The 27,860-nt window shown below is 39.1% G+C and overlaps 1 protein-coding gene across 4 annotated transcripts in view; it reads left to right on the plus strand.

The window, feature by feature from the left end:
• Positions 1-27,346, plus strand: part of MET (MET proto-oncogene, receptor tyrosine kinase) — a 90,083-nt gene extending 62,737 nt beyond the window's left edge. For 3 of the 4 annotated variants that reach the window (XM_083859275.1, XM_083859272.1, XM_083859274.1), the window contains exons 11-21: positions 2,536-2,754; positions 8,548-8,694; positions 10,668-10,824; positions 11,619-11,759; positions 14,150-14,380; positions 16,779-16,859; positions 17,496-17,677; positions 19,189-19,298; positions 21,779-21,944; positions 22,848-22,984; positions 23,129-27,346. In XM_083859275.1, the coding sequence (XP_083715401.1) occupies positions 2,536-2,754; positions 8,548-8,694; positions 10,668-10,824; positions 11,619-11,759; positions 14,150-14,380; positions 16,779-16,859; positions 17,496-17,677; positions 19,189-19,298; positions 21,779-21,944; positions 22,848-22,984; positions 23,129-23,339 (1,782 nt within the window). In that variant the 3' untranslated portion in view covers positions 23,340-27,346. The remainder of the gene's footprint in view (positions 1-2,535; positions 2,755-8,547; positions 8,695-10,667; positions 10,825-11,618; positions 11,760-14,149; positions 14,381-16,778; positions 16,860-17,495; positions 17,678-19,188; positions 19,299-21,778; positions 21,945-22,847; positions 22,985-23,128) is intronic. The other variant, XM_083859273.1, reaches the window with a different exon arrangement.
• The last annotated feature ends 514 nt before the right edge of the window (positions 27,347-27,860 follow it).

Below are 27,860 nucleotides of genomic sequence, written 5' to 3' on the forward strand. Positions count from 1 at the left end.
CAAGGTAAAAATGTCATGTCAAATCATGTACCAATAAGGGCATTGCAAATAAGATTTTTCTTGACCTTACCAATCAGTCACATTGCATCCCCTCCAAAGAGTATTATTAGATTTTTATCATTTTCTGAAAGCTTCTGCTTCAGAGACCAGCCTGATAAAGTAAAGTATCTGATTCTAATAGATAGCCACAAACAAAGTTATGAATACCACTGCTATTCATTTAATGGACATCACTACTCTACAGTAGATAAAGAGTCTAATGAATTTACATTAATCAAATAAATATAATGATTACTTGGGACATACTTGGGTTTATAATTATTTATTTTAGTAACCCATTTTAAGAATTGACACAATATGATAGATATCTTAACTAATAGTCATATCATGGAAAAGCATGGCTTGATCATCCATTATACTAATGATGCATCTTATTATTTCCATACTAATTCAAATTAATTTCTAGATCTATGTGATAGAACAAAACCTGAGATATGGTCATGGGTGTATAACAAGGTATTCAAAAGAACAGTCTGATACTGTAAGCAAATGGAGCAAAAATCTGCCTTGTCTTGTGTCCTACAGTTTACCTTGTTGACATGGGGGTTACAAAAATATTTCTGAATTTCTGCTAGGAATATAAACGGGCTGTTAGATACACAGGTGCAAGTCCCATTAGCATCACAGAGAGCTCCACCAAGTTATCTGAGTGCTGAACTCACAGCTCATAGACACTACAGTTTTAGGAGCTCTAAAACTGTATGCTCAGAATGTTGAAAATGTTTCCCTTGGCAGATTCAAGATTTCACAATATTATTCACAGAAACACGAATTACTGTGGTGATAACAAAAAGCCCTGATTTGCAGATATCTAATGTAATCCCACTTTTCAAGCTAATGTGGGTATATAGCTGATACAGCCTGAGTGGTTATGTCACTGATTTGAAACACCAAAATTACATTGCATTAATTTAAACTAATTTCAAAGCTCCTTCAGGCAGCATTTGATAATGGGAACAGATTTATTTTGAAAAACAAACCAAAAAAATATGTATTTTTGCCTTCTCTGGATGCACAGAGCCATTCAAGTGCATTTTTGATCTTCCAAGAAAATCTCTTGTAGAACAAATGTAAGATTTATGATGACAAGGAGCTTAGGCCCATTCTTTTTGGGACACATGTCAGATACGCTTTTTTATATAAAAAAAAAAAAAAAGGATTTGATCTGCTCTAAGAGCACCGTGCACAAGGGACAACTTACAGAAGGTTTGTAGAGTTGGAAAAGAAATAGTTCTGTGGAGCTGAAGCAACTCTGTTTGTGCCAGAAGTCCTTCAGCCATGTCACTGTTAGGCAGCAGCAGAAAGGCAGGCACAGGGAAGGGAGCACACAGTGACAAACAAGCCACTCTGCAATTTGCATGGTGCCGTCCACCATGAAAACCTTCATGAAACCTTCACAGTCCAGACAAAGTTGACTCTTCCAGAGCACCATTTCTCTAATTAAAGATTAGGTGGTTGTCTAAAGGGGATCAGATGAAACCCACTCTAGATGAGCTGTTGTCCCTCTGTCAACTGCAAAGGCAATTCAGACAAGTCCTGCATTTTGTACTGGATCATATCCCCAAAGCACAGAGCATCCTCTGGAAGGTGTTCTGATCATGGGATGCACCAGCAGCTTCCCCCCAGTGCAGGCCATCATGAGGAATAGTGGCAGAGTGATGGGTAAGTGTGGCTTCATTCCTGTTGTGAGGCAGCTCCTGCACTGCAGTGAGGGGCAAACATCCCTGCTGGTGTGAGATACAGTGTAAAGTGTGTCCCACAGTCAACACTCTCAGCAGCAGCTTGCATGACTGAAAGTGGCACCAAGTGCCACACATCTGGGGCCTTAAATACACATTTTTAGAAAGAAGATACACTTTGCTGAGCTTTTGTGCCCCAGAATCTACAGTGGCTTTGGCTCTAAAGCCCTTTTTCACAGCATCCACAGTGCCTTTCTGGAAACATAGCAACTTAGCTACACTATGGGTAAATGGTGCTTTATTTCTGTTTTCCACTGCTCCAGTTCACATTGTTGGCTTTTAACTTGTCGTCTGGTCCCTTACTATTGCTTTGGTAGTGAAAAAGAAAGAGAAATCCATGTTGCAGTCGCTGTGATAGGCTGGGTAAGCTGAACTATGGCTGCCCAGTACACCAGGCTAGACTCCTGATGGTCCTTGGCTTTGGAAATAATTTTCCATTAATTATCTGCAAAATATTTACTTTAAAAGTGCTGTGAACAATCAGGCCAGGAAGCTTGTTTACTTGAACATTTCCTCAACGAGAGTGCAAACACCATTGACATGAAGTTTTTATACTTTTCTCCCAACTCTATATAAACGCTGTGTAGCACTGATCAGGATTTTACTTTGGTTAAAGAAGAACAAAACCCTTGCTGTTTATTTTTTCAATGTATGTCTATTGTTTAAGAAAGCTGCATTAATCAGTGACTTCCTATGTGTGTTAATACTGCAATTACCTCTTTTTTTTTTCTTATAGGCATGTAGCCACCGCTCTAGCTCAGAGATAATCTGCTGCACAACACCTTCACTAAAAGCCTTCAATCTCCAACCACCCTTTGTAACCAAAGTGTTCTTTATTTTTGATGGTGTCAGCTCCCTGTACTTTGATTTTGATTACGTAAATAATCCTGTATTTAAGCATTTTGAAAAGACAGTGTTCATCTCAAGAGGCAACCAAAATGTTCTGGAAATTAAGGTAAGAAATGCTGAAATAAGTTTTTCAATTATTCGCAAGTGCACATCAGCAGCAGAGCATGGAACAGACGTTTTGATGAAATAAAGGAAGCCCCAAGGAAGCAAGGGCAGAGAGAGCACTGTGTTCAGTACTGCATTCACCCGAGCCTAGTTGTCACAATTTAAAAGATGCAGAGCTGAAAACAAAGATATATGTACCAGGGTGTTTGTTGCCATCAGGTGAAGTGGGAGAGGGGCTTTCCTTGTTCTCATGGGAGGACCACACTGCATCATCTTCTGATTGCAATAAACTGTGCCACCAGTTCAGGATTAAACATGGCCAGCAGCCCAGAACCTGAAGTATGTAGTCGGCACACCAGCCCTGGCTCTTACTGTCACATGGTTATGTGTCCTTCCTCACAAAAGATGTTGTCTGGCTTCTTTGGTTCTCTTGAGCTGAAGGAAACTCTGGCCTGTGCACAAAGTCACTCATGAGGATCAGTCACTGCTGTAGCCTAAATATTTATGGATCCATGAAAAATGCAAAGTTGATGCTGAATGCCTCTTCAAAGTGCACTGAGAATAGCCTACATAGCACTGAGAAGCATCTCTTAGGAATTTGGGGCCCTCTGTAGCACAGGTTGCTCTCTACTGCAGTGCTGTGGAGAAAGTTAATCTAATCCGTTTTGCGAGAGTCCAATTTCTTGAAGTCTAGTTTTTTCTTAGTATTAAATAGAAAAGGTATAAATATGGGTATTTCTAGTTTACAGTGAATGCTTGTGAAAATTAATTGGTATTTATATGTTATATAGATATCTATAATTTATATAAAATATAACTGATAAAAATGTTTTATAGAAGACAATCTGTCTTAATGCTTAGATCATCTCTTTGTGTCACTCCTGCATAGTTCCGTAAGCTGAAACGTTTCCCTCATCACAGGGAAGAAATCTTGAAGCCCTAAGGTCTTTGGCTCCAAGGTGGTCCAGTGGGCCAGCTTCTGGGCTGCAAGACATAAGGATTACTTCAGAGTTCCTGTCAGCCATGCTGAGTTCCAATCAAACTGAATACTAATCCATCTCTGCAAAGTGTTTTGGGCAAATACCAAAGAACAATTGGTCTGATTTTTACTTTTTGCATTGTTTTTTCTACTTGGAACTCTTAGCTATACAATCACTTCTTCCTCAATGCAGAGCAAATCTCTTGTTCAGTTATGGAGAAACACTAGAAAGAGTTCTGCTGTGTGGATCAGCAGAGATCTGGGAATATATAGCTGCTGCATGGCTCAGTGCCTCTGTGCAATGACAGCACTGTTTTCCAGTATTTTCCAGGTCATGCATATCAACCAGTTGGAAAGAGGACTAATTTGGGAAAAAAAATCAGAATAATGTAGATTGGAAGGAACCTCTGGAGATCTTCATAGTCTAACCTCATTGCTCAAAACAGGGCTAAATTAAAAATTAGGTCAGGCTGGCTATGGCTTTGTGTAAATGACTTTTGAAAATTTCCAAGAATGGAGATTCTAGCTTTAAAACACTCAGATCCACCAGCCTTGCATTCTGTGTCTTATGCTTGAACTCCCCTCCTAACTCAGAGATCTTCTTCTGTAATTCATCCAGTTTTTCAGTACCTCTCTTTTTCTGTGGGGTTCAAAACTTTACACAATTCTCAAGGTATGGCTCCACAGGTGCTGACCAGAGCAGAACAATCACCTTCAATCTACTGGCTTTGCCACTGCTAAAATGTGTGTTGAACCTTCATCACTAAAGTGGCATACTGCTGCCTAGTTTCACCTTATGGTCGAGTATATCAGTCATTTTCATGAGTCTGACATCATCTGAAAGCTCAAAGACAGAGCATCCTATCCCTTTGTCCAAGTTGTCAAAAAAGATTTTAAGCAGTATTGGTCCCAATATCAGCCATTGACAAATGAAGATTTGATATCTGTCCTATCTGTTTTTCACTCATTTTATATACCATCCATCCAGTCCATACCATCCTAAGTTATTTTCACTGCTAGGAAAAAATAATTTCACTGCTAGGAGAAAATTTTTTTGTGTTGCAAAACTTGCAAAAACCAAGGTCCACTTGTCCAATGCTCTCCTTTTATCTGGAGAGCCAGTCCTGTCTGCATAGAAGGTTGGTCAGGCAAAATATGCTCTTGGGAAGCCTGTACTGGCTGTTCCAAATTGTGTTCTTGCCCTTCCTCTGCCTGGAAATGGGTCCATGAAAACTTGCTCTATAGCCTTCAGAGACACTGAGGGTCAAAAATTACTTGTTTTTTTTAAACCATCTTCTTTGTTTACTCTTTTATTCTCACAGAAGAAGCCTCTGGTGCTGTTTATTGCCAGGAAAAAAACATTTAGATAAGAAAGGCTGACTGAGGATTGTCATAGTGGCAAGTGACCAAAGTCACAATTTTGTAGTATTGACCCATAGTGATGGCACCCAAGGCAGATGTCCCTAAGCCTAATGTCCTGCTTATTTCCTGACTACCAGCTGGAGAACAGCATTAGTGAGAGCTGGTCTCCTAGAACGAAGCATGAGCAGGCACCAATTTAACATCTTCCTCTAAATGGAATTAGTTATACTGGGGTGCTTCTATCAAAACAGTGAGACAACTTTCATAAATTATAGTCAGGAGCCAAAAGAGCATTACAAGCCATATTGGCAACACTTTTCCCTTGCCCTGTACCCACATTCAAAAATACACACACACAAGTTTACATGCCTCATGATCATATTTTGTGCAGTAATTAAGCAAGCTCAGCATGAAATTAAATGGCAGCTTGCTTCAGTGAACAGTCTGTTCTAACAAACCAAAGTTCTTTTATCTCTTTCTTAATTAGTTTCAGAGGGGTGGAGGGAGCTTTTATCAGAAGTTTTTCAATCTAACTAATCTAGTGTGACATATTTGGCTTTCATCAAATGGCAGTGGGTACCAATTGAAATGTTCTGTTTGGTTTCCCCTGATGACCACAAGATGTTTTTGTAAGAAAATGTTATACACAAGAAAACATTAGGTTTTCTATTTAAAACACAGTCAGGGCACTGTGTGCCACAAATGCCAGTCCTCCTTGTCTTCAGTATCAACATCCCACATCATCACTGTCTTCCTCTGACAAGTACATGGCTCTTTCAAGCCTCTTGGTGCCCACAATGCCCCAGTCAGGGGGGTCATGATAAACTGGTACCAGACAACTCTCTGCTTCAACACCATGAAGACACTACTTCAGAAGTGCTCCCATCTCCTGCCAACATGGAAAGCTGTCAGGGCAGGAGAAATTCTGGTGTTTCACTGCTGAGTCTGCTGAAAAGGACAGAGTCCACTTGCTGCCTCTACCAGAAGCCATTGATCCAGACCTGCAAACTGGGCTGCTGACAGCTCAGAGCATAACAACAACAGCAACAACAAACAACAACAACAAAAAGAAATCCTTAAGTAACAAATAAATAAGAAAATAATTTTTCTTCAGTTAGCCCAGAGGCCTCATCTGTTCCAGAGTTGTGATTGTACAATAAGCTGGTGCAGGGACTCCGTGCATTATTCCAGAGGAGGCCTAGGTATAGGCCACCAGAAACTAAAGTATATTTACAAATATAAATCTTCCACTAGAGAAATATATAGCACAGTTGTAATACAATGTGTAACTGGTATGCTATACAGCATATCTGAGATGTTGGCTGTGCTCTGGCACTTCTGTCTTAAAACTCAGAGTAGGGCAAGATTTACTAAATTGCCTACTCTATTCTTAAGCCAGTGCAACACATTCTTTATGAGACTGTCTTAAGGAAATCTTCTTGCCTATTTATAGGTCACTCTATTGTCAATCTTCTTTCACATTGCATCGGAAATTATTACTCTCAAAACCTGGTCCAAAAGAGAGCAGTATGGAAACTGTGGTATTTTTGAGCAAGCTGAAGAGGAACCTCTGCAGCTGCAGTAATTCCTCATTCTTTCCAAGTCAACCTGCTCACTCTGCTTAGGAGCCTCAAAAATGCATCTGACATCAGTCTCAGAATTTCCACACCTTAGTTAGTTTACTGTTCTTCTACTGCTTTTAGACTTTTACCTGAGTTATTCCCATCTCTCTAAAGCTGCAAGGTGATTGTGCTATCAGATTGGGCTGCAGCAGCTACCCAGTACAGCTTGAAGATTAATTTCTCCAGCTTGCATTCAAGGGCATTGCTCAGCAAGAAGGGGATAAGACACATTTGAAAAGAGGAATTTTTTTTTCCAGTTCTCACAGGAACCAGTTTCCTCCTTTTCTTAAAATTGTAGGTAAATTCTGTTGTCCCAAGAAACAGACAGTTTCAAACTGCTGAAAGCATTTTGAAACTCTTAATGTATTTAGATATCATAGTGAATATATTTGAAACTATAATATATTAATGGTAACATAATGGTCATAATAATAAGTAAAAGCTACCATCTTTATAACTGGCTAAAGACCACTGATATTAGGAAATATCAGTATGACTTTTTTTCCATCTGTTTTGGTGGAGAAAAAGTTCTAGGCTTTGGTGTAGAAGAAGAGACCACTCAACCACACTCTCTAGGATAATATATTTATCCTGAAGATGGAAGAATTAAATTCAAGTCTTTTGAAGTACCTTATTCAGAGGAAAGATTTAAACATGAATGGCTCACAATCTGCCACAAGTCTCCATACTAATAACCAATAAGCATTCATATGCTCCCTGCCCCAGGAATATTTTCTTACTTAACACCAAACAGAATGGCTTTGATGAGACAAAAGATAGAGTGCAAAATGGACTTTTCTGGTCAGCAATTAAAAAGCATTTACCTGGGGTATGGCTTTGCCATCCAAAAAAAAAGACATTAAACTTGTTCTCCTATATTTCCCAGGGTTCAGTCTCATTCTGAAGCAGATCTAAAACATATGCCAAAGTAAGATGATTTTTTGCCCCTCAGAATGGGATTCTTATTTCCTTTCCAATATACAAGGCTTCACGGTGGTGTCATGCCTTCCTCCCTTCTCATGGAAAACTCCCAGATCCAGCCCATATAAATAGCCTGTATTAGTCCCATACTCCCTTCTCCCCTTCTAATCCCACTTAATATGCCTCTTCCATCCATCTTGAGCTGGGCAGTACATTGGGTTGGAGTAGCTTCTTAAATAGAGATGGACTCCTGAGCACGAAAGATGCTGAACTTGGCCCTTGGATTCTACTGTCACAGTATCAGAAGGAATAATTTTTCATCCAAGTCTGGGATGTGAGAGGAGGTTTTCTGGGTTAGAAGTGTACTTTTCATACCTCATCTTTCCCAAGGTTTTTTTCTGTTTTGGTCTGTGGAACTTGATTTTAACAGACTTGTGTATTATTATAATTAATTACTTCTTTCTGAAAGCTTCACTTCTGCTACTATAACCACTTACAAAACAAAATGTTTGAGATGCCTTTAGCTTGCGGATAATATAATGCCAGTTTTGTGTAAACAACAGCGTTACATAATGTGTCCTTTCTTGCACAAATTATGCAAAAATATAAACAGGACCAACAGGATTAATCCCTCAGACATTTTAAATTTCAGAAGTCTGTATGAGCTGTCTGAGTGTTAGTGACAGCAGATTTTATCTGTATGCTTTACCATCATACACTGGCTTTTCTGTCAAAGTCGCATTTATATGAAATAAGCCTATACATGCATATTGACAGGACAGTGTAAATTCTCATTAGTCTTTTATTTCACAATTTATTTTTCATTAAAAATATTTTCCAAGCTTGTAACTACTTAACTTTTATGAGATGGTTATGTAATATGAAATTGATTTTTTTTTTTTTCCCCAAGGGAAATTATATTGATTCAGAAGCTGTTAAAGGCGAGGTGCTGAAAGTTGGAAATAAAAGCTGCGAAAACCTCCTCCTGCAGTCAGAATCAGTTCTGTGTACGGTTCCCAGCGATCTCCTGAAATCCAACAGTGAGCTAAATATAGAGGTGAGGCAACTACACCACACAGGAGATATTAATGCCATTTTTATTATTATTCACAGTGTCACTATTGAACCAATAAACTTTAAGCCTAAATAAAATTTAAGCCTAAGCCTGTGCTTACAGAGAAGTCTCTATCCCTGTTTGTTTGGGATGGAAATTCAAATAATATCTGCTATTTAAAAATAAATATGTTTGTCATTGTTGTTATTACCTGTTTGTACAGAGACTTTCTGGAGCCTTAGGCACAAAGTAGGACCTGAACTAAGCACAGAAATAAAATTATAGTTATTAATCCAAACACAAGAGGAAATATGGGGAAGAATAAGAAGCTATAATGGAGTAGTTTTAGTTTGGAACTCACAAACTCTTTTTTCAACAAAACATTCTGCTGCAGTCAAGAGGATCAAATCTTTCCTGGAAGATTTTTTTTTTTGGTCTGCATTTTATAATTTTATTTCAATTCTTTTTCTAAGAAGGAGACAGTTAGGACAAATGATTGATTCATTGTGTCATTGCTTTAAAGGTGGTCTCATTAGAGTCATTCAGTGTGCTACTGGAAATTTAAATTGTAGACATACTGATTTATAGAATAAGACATAAATCTTTCAATACATTTGTATTTTTAAATGTATAAAAAAAGGAAATTGGAATGGGATTACCTTTAAACTATGAAACTTCACTCTGATTCACTGAAACAGTGGAGACTTTACTGCTCATCTAAGTGTGGTTAGGATCAAAGTCTATGTAAGCTCTTTGAAGCAGGGACATCTATTCTTTTTATGTCTTTATGGCATTCATCTCACAGGATCCTGGGCTTTGAATGATATTCCTATGTGCTACTGCAATCTAAGTAAATAGTAATTACTAATTTGATTTATTGATATGGTAACTAGTAATTTATTTTAATATCAATTTATTTTTTAAAGTAAGTATTTCTTGGATACATCAGGCAAACTATAAAATTAGATGCATCTCTCCTTTTGGTGTACGTCTCCGAGGCTTCTAAGTGCCTAGTTTCATATAATACTTGTGCACAGGATGCATTCAGTTAATATGTTGTATTTTTACATATGCTACCAGGATTAACATTGTATTCAATTTGTTCTACTATCTGATATTTTCTTAACCTCTAAGAAACAGATATGTCTGACATGTTTCATGCACAGAAAAGAACAAAACATGAAGGGGTTAAATAAGGTTTCTACTTGTTTACTGGCAAGGAGACTCAGAAATTGTAGTCTGCCCAGCGAAGAAGAAAATTTGCTCTTTTGACGGGCAAATCCATCATTACAGTACCCAGAGGGATGAATTCCACAAGAGGAAAAGATGGCCAAATGCATTCCAACTAACTGAGCTAGTGCTGTGTGACCTAAAACAGTTTTTCCCTGTTAGCTGGCTTGGTGTTTGTTTGGTTGTTGGTTTTTGGGGCTGGATTTTTTGTTTTATTTTGTTTCTTTAAACTGTCAGCAAGCTAGAAGCTGGCAAGGGACAGGCTCATGTGACCTTGGGAACTAAACTGCAAGCACACTGTCAACAAGAGAGTGAGTTTGACGTTACAACATATTTATGCCAGAAGGACACACGGGCTATTTCTTTTTAATGTACATCTCAGCCTATATAGCCATAGGCCCATTCTGTGCACCATATGAGTTAAAAGTATGAATTCAACATTTTGAATTTGCAGTGGAACCCTGTTATCCAGAGTGCATGTGAGTGCATGCTGTCTGTGCAGTGTATCAAGTACAGAGCTGTGTCACCACCAGAGCTCTTGAAGGGGAGAAATGAGCCATTAACATGTAGATCTGTTTTCATGTACACCAATATCACAGTTTCTCCACTCAGAGAAACTGTATTATTGCAGTACAAAATCAAGATTTAATACATATGGGACATATCAGCTCATACTTTAGTACTAATAATCTAGTTCTTACTTGTCTTTGGAAATCATTACACTTTTTTTTTTTTTTTTATTTCAGTGGAAGCAAGAAGTTTTGTCAACAGTTATCGGAAAAGTGCTGATCCGGCAAGATCAGAATTTCACAGGACTAATTGCTGGAATTCTTTCAACATCAATCTTAATTTTTATCTTTTTGGTGGTTTTCTTCTGGAGAAGGAAGAAGAAACAAATTAAAGGTTCATCATAGACAATCCTATCAAATAATTCAATTCTTATCTTAGATTTTTAAAATTGACATAATTTTATGCTTTGCTTAACTGCCATGCATTGCTCTGTTGTAACCTGTCAGCAGAGGTTTCACAATCAAGTCCCAATGTTTAGTTGCATTTCAGTGCTTGGCAAGAGGCTGAGCTGGGTGAAGGGCCACATTACGCCTTAAGCAGAAGGATTTCTGAGGAACTGTGAGCTATTAGGAAAACTTAGTAACTTCTTTTCCCTAATAAGCTTTGGAAGATGGGATGAGTGACATGCATGGAATCATGAGTACTTTAGCTTCATCCACTTGCCTTGCATTCCTCCAGGCTGTGCCTGAGTTGTGCAAGGCACAGAGCGCTGAAATCTCCTGGTCTTTTACCCCAAATCAGGAACTTGGTCAGACTCTGGTTCTTCTCTGGTCCCTGTGTCTGGGTTTCCTTCCAGTGGGAGCTGCCACACTATGTAAAGTGGGAGATGCAGGGCAGCTAGTGTATAACCAACTCTTGTCCTGATGCACTATCATGGTAAGATCATGAAGCTGGCCCTAGAGTTTTTAGAGCTGTCTTTGATCTTTCAGTATAGCTAAGAGATTATTTTGCAGAAAGTCTTGCACTGTAAAAGTAGCTCAAGTTCAAGTCCTGCACATCTGCCACAGCAACAACCTGACGCTCTTCCCAGCAGAGCAGAACAACTAAATTTAAATAAACAGATAAATCAATATTGGCATACTGAAAACATGAAGGTTTTCTAATATTGCTTTCTCCTCCCCCTTCAGATCTGGGAAGTGACCTAGTTCGTTATGATGGCAGAGTGCACACTCCTCACCTGGACAGGCTGGTGAGTGCAAGGAGTGTAAGTCCAACAACAGAAATGGTTTCAAGTGAATCTGTAGACTACAGATCAACTTTTCTAGAAGGTATGCCTCTATTAAGAATCAGTATGAGGATATTTTACACATCTTGATTTTCATGTCTTCAGATGATAGCTATTTTGATCGGTATCGTAATTTCAGTTTCTCATCTGACTTGTCTATGTCTGCATTTTTGGGACTCTGCATTTTGGTTCACAGGCTTGCTATTTTAACTGAGCTTCTCAAGTGCCTCCCAAGATTAAGGTGCAAAGGATTTTTACTTTTACTCAGGTTGAAGGAATAAATAAAATACAGTTAGTAAAAAACTCTCTATAAGTATGCTCCACACGTTATTAGGAGCTAGTGTATATAGTGATTCTGTTTTGCCATAAGATCCATCACCATGTACAAATCCGCTCTGAAAATACTGATTTTAACAATAACATCAAGTGGTCATAGGTTTAGTGTGTCTCAGTGACTTCCTACAGTTATAATAAAGCAGTTCTGTTGGCCCAGTATGGGACATGGCATTTTGTAAACTGATATTCTTTTGTCTGTTAATGCCCCTCCTGTAAAATAGGACATTGTATAATGCATAAATGTTAATTTTAAACATTAGGCTAATAGGATATGAAAACTGTGAAAAATTGAGTGGAGTTCCATGTGCACTGTTTTGTCAGTCTCAGAGAAGAATAATCCCATGCCAAATATATTTTTGTGCTGTATAATATGATTTTAAAGTGAGTATTTTTTAGAGGAGCAGTCTGCTACACTTATCATACCATGCTAGGCTCCTTGAACACATGCAGAGACCATGTCCTGTGATTACCATTAAAGAGCCTTTATCTATTAGGGGTTAGTACATTATGGCTGTGAGATATCACAGATATCTGTTAGTCTTGGTATAGACATAGTCTTGTACTATTTCAGTTGCTACAATACAGTAGAAAGAACTCCAAATCTTTATTCCAGCTTTGCAAGCCCCAGTCACAGAGCTATCCGAGACACAGGCCTCCTCCCAGCTTCCCCTATTATTCTTTAATTGCTGTCACCAGCTCGTACAGGAAGTTTCTTGATTGAAAAATTTCCAAAGGGAAAGGAAAGCCTGTGCTGCTGGTTAGGAGGGAAAGTGGTACACGAGACAAAACTATGCAAAGATCCTTGGTGGAAGGTCAGTCCACAGTGGTCCTGCAGCCATTGTGTACTGGCAAAGCACAGTGGAGAGTGCATCCAAGATGGGCATGTTTTCATCTAATACATTATTCCTGTAGCAATGTCAATGTCAATACTATCAAAGAATAAAATAAAAGAAACATTAGAAAACATGGAGGTTTACATTTAGCAGCTGCAAAAGTTATTTTGCAGCCATGGCTAGACTATTTTACTGTGTTTATTAAATAGCTATTTGCCCTTAGTTACAAATAAACTCATTTGTAACTTGTAGGAGTTGGTATTTTTGCTCCTAGATAAAATAACAGAGTATTTCTCAGCACCCAGAGTGATAAAAGTACTTTATAAAAATTTCACAAGTTTTATGCAGAAATAAATAAAGCATGTCTGTAAAATGTTGATTTTTTTTTTCCTTTACTTTTTTGTAATAAGACACCTGATAATTTCTTTTGGTAAATTTACTCCCCTTTTTTGTTTTTGACCCTGGACTAAATTCAGCTCGTCAGCCCCACTGAAATCACTCCAGACTGAAATTGGTATAAACTAAACATTTTTCTTTCATTCAGTCACACAAAGTGCTAGGAAAAAGGTTTTAAACAAAACCGATTTGAAATACCTGAACAACATGCTGTTGTTAAAAAAATCTCAAATACATACTCCTGGATTTACTGAAATATTTTAGTTTCTGCTATATCTGATGGCTCATGTTATTTTCATGAGTAGCACCAACTGTATTATCTTCAGCAGTTACAGGAAATGAATCACCTCTAGGCATTTCCCTGGTTGAATATTTACCATTGGATAAATACACCTAGTCACCAGCACTTTGGAAACCTTTGTGAAGTGTAGAGTTTGTAGAGTTCCCTACCAAATTAGAACATGACAATAATAGAAAGCTTCATGTTTTTAATTGTTCACTCCCTCCTCCTCTGATATTGCTGTAATTTTTCTGTTTTACTCTTGTTACTCCCAATTGCTAGAAATGCTATAACCTCTATTTGGCAAGAAGTGACAAGGCTTCATTCCATCCCCTCAGAAAAGTGGAAGTTTTGCCATTTACTTTCATAAAAGTAGAGCTGAGACAAGCATAAGTTTCTAGTAACATGGTTCTTCTGGAGGTTGGCGAATTACCAATGCATATTTTCATTTTCCCTTAGTGACCAAAACTTCCATAAAGCCAAGCCACTTCCACACTGATAAAATCAAACCTTGCTTACCAATGCAATAAAACTCTTCATTTTTCAGGAAGTTTGAAAGGATTGTAACAGTTTCTGTTCATTTTGCAGATCAGTTTCCAAGCATGTCTCAGAATGGATCATGCAGACCTGCCCAGTATCCTCACTCTGACCTCTCCCCAATTCTGTCTAGTGGAGACTCAGATTTAGCCAGTCCACTTCTCCAAACTAATGTCCACATTGACATCAGTGCCTTAAATCCCGACCTGGTCAAAGAAGTGCAGCATGTGGTTATTGGTGCTGACAGTCTGATTGTGCACTTCAGTGAAGTAATAGGAAGAGGTAGGTACTGCAACTCTTACACTGTAAACTGCTCCTCTTTTACACAGCCATTCATTATAAACCATTCTGAATAAGGTGTCTATACAGAGAGGTTTTTTCAACCTTTTTCGCTCTTATAGCATTGCATGCCATGCACTGGATCAAGGGGGAAATTAAGGGGCTTTCCTTTGAAGTCACTGCATTTGATCAGTTGTAGAAGACACCATGAGGAGGGAATCTGCCAACTAACAAGGCACTTTTGAATTTATGGACTTGCTGATCCCCCTCCAACTGCCTCACTCTCACCCTTTTCAAGGCTCAGCCAAGCTCAGCCAAAGCTTCTGATCCCTGGGGCTGTGGTATGGGAGTGAATCTGTTGCAGGATATTATGTGAAACTTAAGGCACACACCTAAACAGCAGGGGATGCTGAGGCAGGAACACAAGTGACCTTAAACTGGGATCCTATTTGTCAGGATTGCTACATGACACAGCAGACTCGTGCAGTCAGTAGTGTATACAGTAAAAGTCTTCATGGCCCAGGTGAAATGCCCACACCCCTTTTCCCTCCTCAAGTTTCCACCAGCTCTGAGGAATTTGGTGCTTGTTTCCTCCCAGCAAATGCTCTTCATATCACCTCATTCCTCTCATGCCAGCTGCAGAAATAATGTAGCACCTGATTCACTTACCCTTAGTTTTGTCCCTGATTTAGCAAGTCTCCTATTTTTCTAAATTTCTCTCATCGCTCCTATTCCTCTACATCTTCATAAGCAAGTTCCCTTCACTTTTCATAGCCCAACCCATTATTTCTGTTAGGGACATTTTTAAACTCTGTATGATTGAGTACCTTTTAGTAACTAAAGTACAAACTGGATTTTCAGTATTTCTGCAGATCATGCATGAGAGGTTTCTTGTTGAGTATCAGGATACTGATAAAAAATTGGCTATAAATTATATTCTTAATGCCTCTTCTGCAGAACAAGAGCCACAAATCAAACAAACAGTCAGTGTGTTTCACTTCTATGTATTACACTTCATCATCCCCAAAGCAAGGGTGGGCCTTTTTCTTTTCTTTTTTATTTTGGAAAACTCCAAGTAATTTCCCATTTTTTAAATGTTGAAAAAAATCTGGAATGACACCAAGATAATTACCCGTTTTAAATTTTCTCTTTTCTAAGCAGAAATGGGCCAAACCCCAAAATATTTTAGACACACCCAATCCAAGCTTTAGGATTTGTGCCCAGGCTTCAAGCAATCTGTAGTCTGATGGGATTTTAGTTGCTTTTATAAAACAAACTTTGGATTAATTTTACCTCAAGCCAAAAGCAAAGTCAACTGAGCTCTGACCAGAGCTTATGGCTGGAACATAGTAAAAATTAATCAGATAGTCTTGTTCTCTCACACTGTAGAACTCACACTTAAAAATAAAAAAAAAGTGCTTTCTAACTGCAAATATTAGTATTTTAAGTGTCCAGTAAATAGTTCATCTATGAAAGAAAGCCACAACTGTACGTACAGAATTTGAGTTGGAGAAATTAATGCATGAGCCTGGAGCTCAAACTTCGCTGTTTCCCAAACTGGTAAACCTGACTTCTCATAGTAAGTTTTGGTAGACAACATCAGTTGCTTGGCAGGAAAGCACAGGATTCCTGTGTCCCTGGCAGTTCATTTTTCTGCTTAGACCATGAGAAAGGAGGCAAGTTTTGTTCATCATCTTTTAGCGTTATTTTATACTTGGAAATAGGCCATAGAAAAAACTGCCAAGTGGTGTCATCAGTCTGTGATCAGTAGAACAACTCCCAAAGCATCCATAATCAACACATCACTTTTAACATTCAAGACTTTCCATGGAATAGCAAGACCTGAGTGACTGTAGTCCCAGAGTGGCTGTCCTTTCCGTCAGATGCATCAAGTTTGTACAGTCCAGTGGACCACTTAGCAAGGGCTTGCAGATCACTGGGAACCACCAATCCAGTGGTCATGTTGGCTCCTAACTGCTCCCTGTGCTTTCCAGGTGTCCTGCTTTGACACCTCTGTCACAGGAGAAGATGATGGGAATGGGCTGACATGGGTTTTGTGTGTATAGCCATTACAAGAACATGAAATACTTGTGGCGCCAGCCTTGTCATTATTTATACTCTCCATTTAGGTCAAGAAATACCAATTATGCTGCAAATAGAGTTTTCATTTTATGTAATGGTGGTTTTACATAATGGTGATTTTATGAATGGTGGTTTTATGTAATGGTCCTATTCCATTTATTTTAATATGTTAGTTAGGAAGTATATATTACAAGTGTTGGGAATTGGACAGAAATGGAGTGTGATCACTTTCTTACAGTATAATTGCCACCCAATTATGGAAAATACCAGAAAGCTAATTTGACTTCTTAAAGCTAATATGGCTCATTTTTTTACACAGGACATTTTGGCTGTGTGTACCATGGGACATTGCTGGATAACGATAGCAGGAAAATTCATTGTGCTGTGAAGTCACTGAATAGTGAGTTACATGTTTAATACTGAGACATTACTGTTAATTCCAAAGGTAACTGGGTTGAACCAATAAATTCCAGTGAAGTATATACATTCACAAACAAAGATTCTTAGTTGAGCTGAATCAGAATTATCTTTGGAGTAATTCCAATTACTTCAGACTACCACAACTCCTTGGCATATATTTTTACATCAAATGAAATGTCTATATCTTTCTTCTACAAAGAAAAGAATGATGGAAAATAAGGGAAAGGTAGCATCATTTTTTTTTTTTTCTACTGAGTACTGAAGATTTGGGTTTGGAAATTAAATTGCTGAAGAGAGGGCACAGCTGCTGGAAAAACAGGAAGATATTATAACAACATTTATTAAGGACTTCACTCGAGTGTTGTTATTCAATTTTGAATCATACAAAATAAGAAATGGAGAAACAGAATTAAAATCACCAACAGCCTGTTGGTTATTTTGGTTTGATTATTGGAGGAAAACCAATGTACATAACCTGATTGTAATGTGGGAGCTGGAGAGCATGTTTGTAGTCTCTCATTATCACTTTGTTATGCAATGACAATGCTGTAGGGAAATGAACCCTAGTTTGTTTCTGTTTCTTTTAATTACCTCCTTTTATTACTGGATTTCTCAGGGATTACAGACCTTGAAGAAGTAGCTCAGTTTCTGAAAGAAGGAATAATCATGAAAGATTTCACTCATCCCAATGTTCTGTCGCTCCTGGGAATCTGTTTGCCCAATGAAGGATCCCCATTAGTCGTTCTTCCATACATGAAACATGGAGATCTTCGAAACTTCATTAGGAATGAGACTCATGTAAGTACCTGGTGAGGTGTAAATGGTAATGCAAGTCTGGCCACGCCCTGCTCCAACACTGCAGGTTACCAGCTCTCATAATTACATTATGTCTGCAACTTACTGCTGTTACTACACCTTAACCTTTAGCACTTGCTTAGTCTGGCATCAAGCCCAGCCACAGCACTGCCACTCCTTCCCCTCCCCCTCAAATTCCTCTCTAGAATGTTTCCCAGAAATTATCAGCAATAGTATTTCTCATTTCCCATCCATAAGCCTCTTTATAAACAAATGTGTTTATGAGATCTCCATCCAGGGGCCAAATCATCTGCTGGTTAAACTGGCACATCTCTGTTGACTTTAGCACAGCTGTGCCAGTCATCAACATCTGCTCTTTCAGCTCCTAGGTAAGGGAACTCCATGTCCAGCTAGTGTCACAGTCCATTTATTATCAATATTTTTTCTTCTTAAGAAAGAAAAACAGGAACTGTTATACAAACTATGAGTATTCTCTTATCAATGCAGTCTTCTGCATTTCTATTAAAAGACTGTAGATTCCTCAAATGTGCCTCACTGCTTTCTCTCAAGCGGGAGACCACAGATCTTACCTCAGGCAGTGTAAGCCCACTTTATACTGTAGTATTTCACCTACTTCACAGTGTTAGAATCAATAGGATTTTGTCCTTGCTTTTATGGCAATCAGCAATAGCCAGTACAATTAAAAGAAATGCATTTTGACAAATTTTTGGAGGAGTTAAGTTTTCTGAGGCTGGGATCTGCTACCATTTGAGCTTCTTTCATTCTGCAAGCACCAGGGCCATTGTCTGTAAGTAGTGCCACTGTCCCTCCTGAAATAAATAGAATAATGACCACAGTTGAATCAGATTGTTCCACAGAAAATAATTATAAGGAGCAATATCAAAAATACAAAAATCTATAGGATCATTACTATTACATAACAAGTTGTATGATTGCCCATAAAATATTTATATGTTTATGTTGATACTTATTTTGATATTTAACGTTTTGAGTATCATCTCACCATGTAGACAAGCAGAAAGAGTTACCAATCATTGCCAAAAATCTTCCTCTGGTAACTGCTAAGGTCTCATTTGCCTTTTCCATGACATCATACTGATGCACCTATTTTGTCCCAAATAGGACTTTGTCTTTTCTTGGTCATCTCCAGCTGTTGAACTCCAAGTTCATAGTATCTTCTACTGAGTTACATGCTGTCACTCTTAAGTCCACATAAATGAATTTTGTGTATCAACTGTGATGCTGAGGTTTGAGCATTGAGCATAATGTTCTACTTATGCTGCTTATGCTGCAAACTCTACTCTTCTGGAGACTGTCAGCTCTTTTGTTTTCGTATAGTGTGTTTTCTCACTGGGGGTAAGAAGATGACCTAAACTTAAACCAGTTTCACTACAAGCACCAACCTTTCTTGATCATTCTGGTGGCAGGAGAGGTGTGTAAAACCTAAAGAAAGCTTCTCCATTCATTTTATCATAAATATTTGTATTTTGCAGAATCCAACAGTAAAAGATTTAATTGGATTTGGCCTTCAGGTCGCAAAAGGGATGAAATACCTTGCAAGTAAAAAGTTTGTCCACAGAGATTTGGCAGCAAGAAACTGTATGTAAGTACAAACATCTACTTGCAGCCATGTTACCACACTCTTCTGTATATAACAGTGAGATGAGATAAACTGAAGTGTCCAGGATTCTGCTGGTTTTTAGTCAAAAGATGGTGGTTTTTCATTGCTCTGCAATTACACTGATGTTTGTCCTGCATACTGATGAGCTACTCATCTTGCTAAGGGCTCATTTCTTACACATAAGGTTTTTTTGAGTGTGAGAAATAGAAAAGCTGAGGTGAAAGTGTAGCCTCTCAAAATCATTGGTTAGAGTTTAAAAGGCATCTCCTAAGGGAAGTTAAACTGCTGTTGCCTCAACTTGCTGTTGCCTCAACCCAGCCTCTTCAGAAGCAGCATGTCTCTGCTGCCACACCTAACCAGCAGGGAGGGGAACACAGGGGAACTTTGTGAGAAAAACAGGAACACAAAGAAACACCAGCGAGACCTCTTGACAGTAGCCTTTCATTACATGAGTATGAGCTTACTTTGGCTCAACTAGGCACACAAATTAACATTCAAAGAATCTTACTAGTGTCTGGGAAGCCAGACAGTTCAGTTCCCACAAAGACAAACTGATACAGGAGTTACCAATATGATTATGCTGATTTATCACTGATGTGAATTAATGAGGCACAGCCTTAAATATGGAAGTTAATTTTTAGCACATCATAAACTGGAACTCTGGCTGCAAAATGGTCATTAACCCATGACATCAGGTGTCTTATTCTTTTTTCAAGGATGCACACCTGTGCAGCTGAACAGCCTCTGAAAAAGAACATTTTTTTACAGGTATTGGCTTTTTTAAGGGATGAAAAAAGCCACAAGCAGATTTTCAGATTTCCTAAGAAGAAATGCATTGGGTTACTGAATGAAAGACCTAGTTCATCTAATCAAAGTCCAAATAAGTGGCAACAGGACATTCCCCTTGGCCTAATGTCTCTTCCTTGGGTGAGAAAGGAATAGCTGTCAGGGTCTCACACGGCCATTGAATGACTGCTTTTGTACTTCTATAGGGATCAGCACTTAGAGCCTGGAGAGCTTCTGCCACAACACCCACTTTCCTCAGTGGCCATGTGCAATCCAACACTCAGTACAGGCCCTGCAACAGTGGTGATATCTATCAGAAAGGAAGCCAGCATGCAAATGTAGTCCTCAGGGACTCTTAATTCTATTCCACTATCCTGGAAGAGGTGCAGGAGACTCCTATGGCATAAACTGTTTCCTGTTGACCCATCAAAGTTCCCTCCTAGTGCCTTCATCAGATTAAGTTACAACATCAGTAAATACAGCAGATGGTTCTTTCCCATGCACCGGGACTTCAACAGACCAGATTTGTCCAGACAGAAAATTCATAAATTCAAGGGAAATGCCATGTGTAGACATTGAGAGAGACAGGATCATTTAGCCTAGAGAAGGTTCAAGGGGATCTTATCCATATGTATAAATACCTGATATGATGGATTAAAGAAGAGGAAGCCAGATTCTTTTAAGTGGTGCCCAAGCACAGGCCAAGAGGCAGCAGGCACAAACTGAAATAGAGAAAATTGCATTTAAACATACTAATGCTTTTATTATACGGATGACTGAACACTGGCCCAGGTTGCCAGAGAGGCAGTGAAGTCCTTATCCTTGCAGATATTCAAAGCCCACCTGGTCATGGTTCTGAGCAACTTGCAGTAACAGACCCTGCTTTGAGCAGGGGAGATAATGGTGAACTAAATGGTCTTCAGGAGCCCCTTCCAGTGACACCCATTCTGTGACTGTGTGATGCTGTAAAGAAGCCCAAAACAAAGTGCTTGCTGTGACTAGGTCTGCACATGTAAAGAAGGATAGGCTTGAAAATGCCAACACCCACACTCTGTTCATGACAATGATACCACTTATCAGGACAAATACCAAGCTTAGAAGAAGCAAAGCTAAGGAGGTCTTCTGGTATGGCTGAACTGTAACCCCAACAGAACTTTTGTTATGCCATCATTTTCCCCCACAACAGACACCAAACTCATCCTTAGTTAAAGGACTACATTATTACATAAAGGCAGTCACTGAGATAATGATGGATCCCTCCTCATCAAAACTGAGAGTAAGTAGGAAAGGTGATGCATTGACTGGGAAATAAAAATTAGCAGGTTTTAAGGATACAGAAGAAAAAACAGCTGTGAAAGAAATTATGTAGAACTCAATCAGGATATACAGACTATTAGCAAAAATCTTTTTATACATAGCAATTGTTTTGAAATAACTGTAATTCAAATTGCATTATTAAAACAGTATCTGTCATTTCCTAAGTTCATTCACTGTTTTAAATGGGTGACAAATATACTTTGCTGCACTTTTGTTTCAGTGTTACATTAGTTCATAGATCCCAAATAAAGTACTGCTACACAAAGTCACCATCTCAAAAATGCAAGGCAGTCATTATAATTCACCAACATGGTAAATCTTGCCTGCTCATCAAATAATACCTTTTGGCATTTCTCTAGGTTGGATGAAAAATTCACTGTCAAGGTTGCTGATTTTGGTCTTGCTAGAGATGTCTATGATAAGGAATACTACAGTGTGCACAATAAAACAGGAGCTAAACTGCCAGTGAAATGGATGGCTTTAGAAAGTTTACAAACCCAGAAGTTCACAACAAAGTCAGACGTGGTAATGTACAAACATATTTGTATCACCTATTTATTTCTTTTATATTGCCTGAGGCATCTTTCTAGTATTTAATTAATGGAACACCTCCAAATCAAAGCTTTTATTTGAATCTAGCTTTTGTTCACATAAGAATAAAAGAGTCTTTCTACATCCAGAAAGTGTATTTGTCCCAATCACAAAGGAAGAAGTTGTTGACCTGATTCTATCCTACTCCTTAGGAAAGAATTAGGAGTTTAACCCTGTTCCAAGGGAAACTAAGGACATTCCAAGAAGCCAGGTTGGAGCTGAACCCTGCTATAGGAGGGGCTCTGGAAAGCTTGACACAACAGGTTAACTTGGAGACTTGTAAAAGTTCATAGCTCTCCAAAATACTTTATTAGCTTTATAAATACTTACTGGCTGCCTACAGTAATCTCAAGTACTACCTGGCCATTTATGAAGAAAAAATTGTTACAATGAAGTCAGTTGGCTGGATTGCTTTGTATTTTAGCTCTCCATTCAATCCAGATTCAGACTGACTTGTGATGCATAAAATTTTCACCATCTATATTGTCTTCAGCACGTATTTACACAGAGTTAGTCAGATCATCAGTTCATGTAAACTGGCAGAACTCCATTAACCTCAAAAGAGGTCTGCCAATTTATACCAGCAAAATAGCAGGCCTATAGGCTTTTATTTTCTTTCATTTACTTAGATGAGATTCTCTGGCTTTTATTTAAGTGGCTCTTCAAGTACCTACAGCATTTATTAGCCCACTTAAAAGAAAGCTGAATGCAGTAAAACAACTTTTCAAAGGGAAAATCCATACAGCTGAATGGTTAAATCTGTCAAACTATCTTCTAAAACAGGAATGTAAAGACCTCCAACCCTTTAACTATTTATTTATTTATTTGTCTTCTTAGTGGTCCTTTGGTGTATTGTTATGGGAACTTATGACACGAGGGGCACCGCCTTATCCTGATGTAAATTCTTTTGATATAACTGTTTACCTACTACAAGGAAGAAGGCTGCTGCAACCTGAATACTGCCCTGATCCACTGTAAGTAAATAGTTTGCAAAGGCTTCTGCAAATGCTGATGATTCTAGCACTACAGTAATTGAGACTCTGGGAGGAAAGAGGAAGTTGGGTTTTTTTCTTTCTATGTGATTTCATAATTGAACACTTCTTTTATTTGAATGGCAGGTATGAAGTCATGCTGAAATGCTGGCATCCGAAACCTGAGATGCGTCCAGCATTTTCTGAACTTGTTTCAAAAATATCAACAATCTTCTCCACTTTTATTGGGGAACACTATGTTCATGTCAATGCTACTTATGTCAATGTGAAGTGCATTGCTCCCTATCCTTCTCTTCTGTCATCACAAGACAACACAGACGTGGATGTTGACACATGATGGGTATGTCTGAAATTAAGGAAAATCCATTCTTAGTTGTATGAACAAAAAGCAAAACATTTTGTCCACTAGTTTTTACTGCCCAGTCTTTGTGAGAACACTGTTGCACATGTTTATGTTGTTGCCCAAGTTGCACTAGTAAAAGGACACAATATGATATTGTTTAAGGATACAGGATTCCATAAACCATCACAGTAATTTCCAAGTATTTGGAGAACACCATCAATTTACCAAAAGGAAATATGGTGTGCTACCATCCAGGGCTAGTTCCCACAAACTGTCATTAATGTGTGTTCAGACCCAAGAACAAAGATTCATCATTAATGCCATGAAAGTAGAATATCAATCAGTATGGCTGGAAGGACTGTTACTGTGCATGTACTTTAGGATAATGAGCAGTGCAGAAATGGTTTTCATACAAAAGGCCAAGAAATGCAATGAGAATTACAAGAGTTTAAAATGTATTTTCATTCCACATGGGGAAAACTTTGGATTTTTGAACTACATCAACAAGGTTTCTAAGAACCTAGGCAGCCAAGATAGTAATCCTCATGGTGTCTTAACAGAAATCAAAATCAACAAACAGTGTGCAGTAAAATAAGTATAGAAAAGTGTGACTGAGTAAGGAGTGGGTGAGGAAGGCCAAGAAAAAACTGGAACTGAACCTGACAAGGGATGCAAAGAATAACAGAAAGGGCTTCTACAGGTATGTTAATTGGAAAAGTAAGGCCAAAGAAGGTGTTCCCCCTCTGTTAAGCAATGCTGATGGACAAGGAGAAGTCTGAGGTACTTAACTTTCTTTCCTCAGTCTTCAATGGGAACATCTCTTCCCACACCTCTTAAATGGATGGATAACAGGATGAGGACTGGGAAAGCAAAGCCCCTCCCACTGTAAGCGAAGACCAGGATCATGACCACCCAGTGAACCTGCACAAGTCTATGGGACCTGATGAAATGTATCTCAGAGTTCTGAAGGAATTGGCTGATGCAGTTGCCAAGCTGCTCTTCATGATATTCAAAAAGTCATGGCAGTCAGGGAAAGTCCCAGGTGACTGGAAAAAGGGGAACAGTGTACCTGTCTTTAAGAAAAGAACAAAGAACAACCCTGGAAACCACCAACCTGTCAGCCTCAGCTCTGTGCCTGGGAAGGTCATGGAACAGATCCTCCTAGAAGGCACACGAAGGACAGGGCGGTCCTTCACCAGAATTCAAGACACCAGCATAGCCTCTCCAAGGGCAAGTCCTTCCTGACCAGCCTAGTGGCCTTCTATGGTGGAGTCACTACACCAGTGGAAAAGGGGAGGTGTGCAGATGTAATTTACCTGGGCTTTTTTAAAGGTTTTGCCATGGCACCCCACAACGTCCTCTCTAAATTGGAGTGAGATGGATTTGATGGGGGAAGTGTTAGATGGATAAGAAATTAGCTGGATAGTCACATCCAGAGGGTAGTGGTCAATGGCTCAGAGTCCTGACGGCCATCAGGAACAAGTGGTGTCCCTCGGGGTCAGCACTGGGACCAGTGTTATTCAATATCTTCATTAATTACAGAGACAAAGGGTGCGAGTGCACCCTTGGCAGATTTGCAGATGACACCAAGCTGAGTGGTGCAGTTGACACACATGAAGGATGGGATGCCATCCAGAGGGACCTGGACAAGCTCAAGAAGTGGGCTGGTGGAAATGTCATGAGTTTTAACAGGACCAAGTGCAAGGGCTGCAGCTGGGTCAGGGCAACCCCTGTATCAGCACAGGCTGGGGGAGAAACAGATCCAGAGCAGCCCTGCCAAGAAGGACCTGGGGTGCATGAGAGGCTGGACATGAGCAGGCAAAATGCCCTCCCAGCCCAGAAAGCCACTTGTATCCTGGGCTGCATCAAGAGCAGTGTGACCAGCTGCTCAAGGGAGGGGTTTCTGCCCCACTGCTCCACTGTGGTGAGACCCCACCTGGAGTGCTGCATCCAGCTCTGGGGCCCCATCCCAGGAAGGACATCAATCATCAACCATGATGATGAGAGAGTTGGAGCACCTCTCCAGTGGGGAAAGGCTGGGAGAATTGGGATTGTTCAGTCTGGAAGAGAGAAGGCTTTGGGGTTACCTAATTGCAGCCTTCCAGTACCTGAAGGGAACTTGCAGGAAAGATGGAATAAGACTATTCATAAAGGCATAAAGTGACAGAACAAGGGGAAATGAGTTTAAACTGAAAGACAGTAGGTTTAAATTAGATATTGGGGAAAAAATCTTTAGTGTGAGGGTGGTGACACTGGAACAGGTTGTCCAGGGAAGTTGTGGATGCCCCATCCCTGGAATTTTCAACATTCATCAATGTACCCACAGCAGAGGGGCTGGAACTATATGATCTTCAAGGTCCCTTCCAACCTGGGCCATTGTATGATTCTATGTCTTACTGGTATAGTATACTGGTATAGTTCTCTGGTATAGTCAGACGGTACACAAAACAAAGGGAAAATCATCTAGCTTAAAGCATTCCTAGTGTCAACATTATTCCAACATGCAGCCATTTCTTTGAGTCAAACAGTCTATAGCAACAGATCTCTTGCTGAAAAATTAAAAGCCTCCATTTCTTTCAGTAAGCAATGGATCACTCTGAGAATTAAAACTTGAAGGCTGCTGTCTGGTGAGTCACTTGGAGCAGCTCAAGCTCTGCCACCTACCCTTGGGTGGAGCTACTGGCGTGAATAAGGAGCAGAGGTGTTGCAGGCAGCCCTGACCTAAAAAAGACACCCACTATAGCAGGCTTATCAGTAACTTCTTCATACCAGCCCTGAAGAGCAGAGAAGACTGATGAAAAGAAGAAATGGCTTTAGACTCTCTTTCCTCTCTTCTTGGATCACATAACCCAGTGAATTATCTACTTTTAATACTAAGTTATGACCAGAGAAACAGTTTTGAAAAGAGATAGTAAACAGAACTTCTATTCATTAGGGAAGAGTACTATAACTTTAGGGCAAACATCATGTCATTTCTGTTCCTGTGGAATTCTGTGCATACTACTGTATAGTTTGTTTAGAATAGGATAGTACTGGGTTTGCTGGTGTAAACACATAAAGTATTCTATTTTTATATTTAAAAAAAAGTTTATTTTTAATGACATTTACAAAGTTTGGTTAGGCCACAAAATACTGCACTGTGAACCTTTCAGAAAACGTATGCCAATGTACATGATTCATAAACTGTAGCAACCTTAAGAAATACTGTGTAAATATTAAAAAGGAAAAGAACTGACTGTAAACACACGCCACTGTAAGTATATCTCCATTGCTGCAGGCAAACCATTTTAAGATCTTCAAAGAGAGGTAATGCAGATAAAGAACTGATATAAGGGAGATATATTGTTCATGGGAGACTGTGTTAAAACTGAAAGATTTATAATGAGGGCAGAATGTGTAGGCAAGCTATGAGCAGATAATATTATATTGTGTTTCATCACCACATTCATTTCAGAAATGAACTTTCATGTCTGCTGAGAGCGATACTAATTGTAGATTGCTCAAGGACAAAAGGCTTTGCTGCAGGCAAAAAAAAAATCATCTCTATGGTTGTTAAAACAGCTAAGGAAGTTTATGACACATAGATTTGGAGAAGTTACTCCAAACTTGTACGTACATGCTTGAGGAACGCTGCAATGTGAAACAGAGGACATTTTTTACTATTTATGGACTTTTGCTTAATAAAGTTAATGTTGTGTCTGGGACACCTGTAAGAATATGTGATTCTGGTAAAGATTTGATGTTAGTAAGTTCATATATCTGCAAAGAGCTGAATGGTACTTATGTTTATAGTTGTTGTTATGACCGAATAAACATGTAATTAAAATGAATTATTGTAATACTTTAAGCTCTTAGTGCTGTAATTACTGTTCACATTGACTGTTAAACTGACAAGTCTGTCCATATGCTTTTTCTGAGTAACATAGGAAGAGCACCCTGTGGAACTGTGGGAGAGAGGGGAAAAAACTCAGAAACCTAAAAATACAGAGTTGCACAAATAAATAAAACACACAGTTCATCAGCCTCCTAGCCATTAATATGTCAGAGAAAGATGCCGAATATTCATTGTCAACAACGGTGGCATGGTTTGTTTGAATAGGAAGCCTCTTGCCTAACCACAGGCTGTACCCATACAGAGCCTTACAATTCTTGATGCACTTAAGAGTTGGGGTGGCATTTGAAGCTTGGAATTTAACTATCATAAGGAGTACCTGCGTGGCCCAAGAAGGATGCCAGCACTTGTGTTTGGTATCAAAGTCCCTAATCAGTCATGATCCACAAGAAATTTCAAGGTCATCCATCCTGCGTTTAATGTCTGCAAGGTGTTTTGTATCTGAAGAGAAAAACCCACAAGGCTCTTGGTTCTTCTGGAGCAAGAGGAGCCAGCCCCACCCTTCTTCCACACATTTCCTCCCAGTTACATGAGATGTCTCCCACTGAATTCACAGGTTTCTTTGTGTGAAGAGTATTTTAAGTGGGTACCCCACAAACACTGCAATACACACTGTCCTGTGC

This window comes from Zosterops lateralis (genome assembly GCF_965231275.1).
Source record: "Zosterops lateralis genome assembly, chromosome: 4".
In the NCBI taxonomy this organism is placed as follows: Eukaryota; Metazoa; Chordata; class Aves; order Passeriformes; family Zosteropidae; genus Zosterops; species Zosterops lateralis.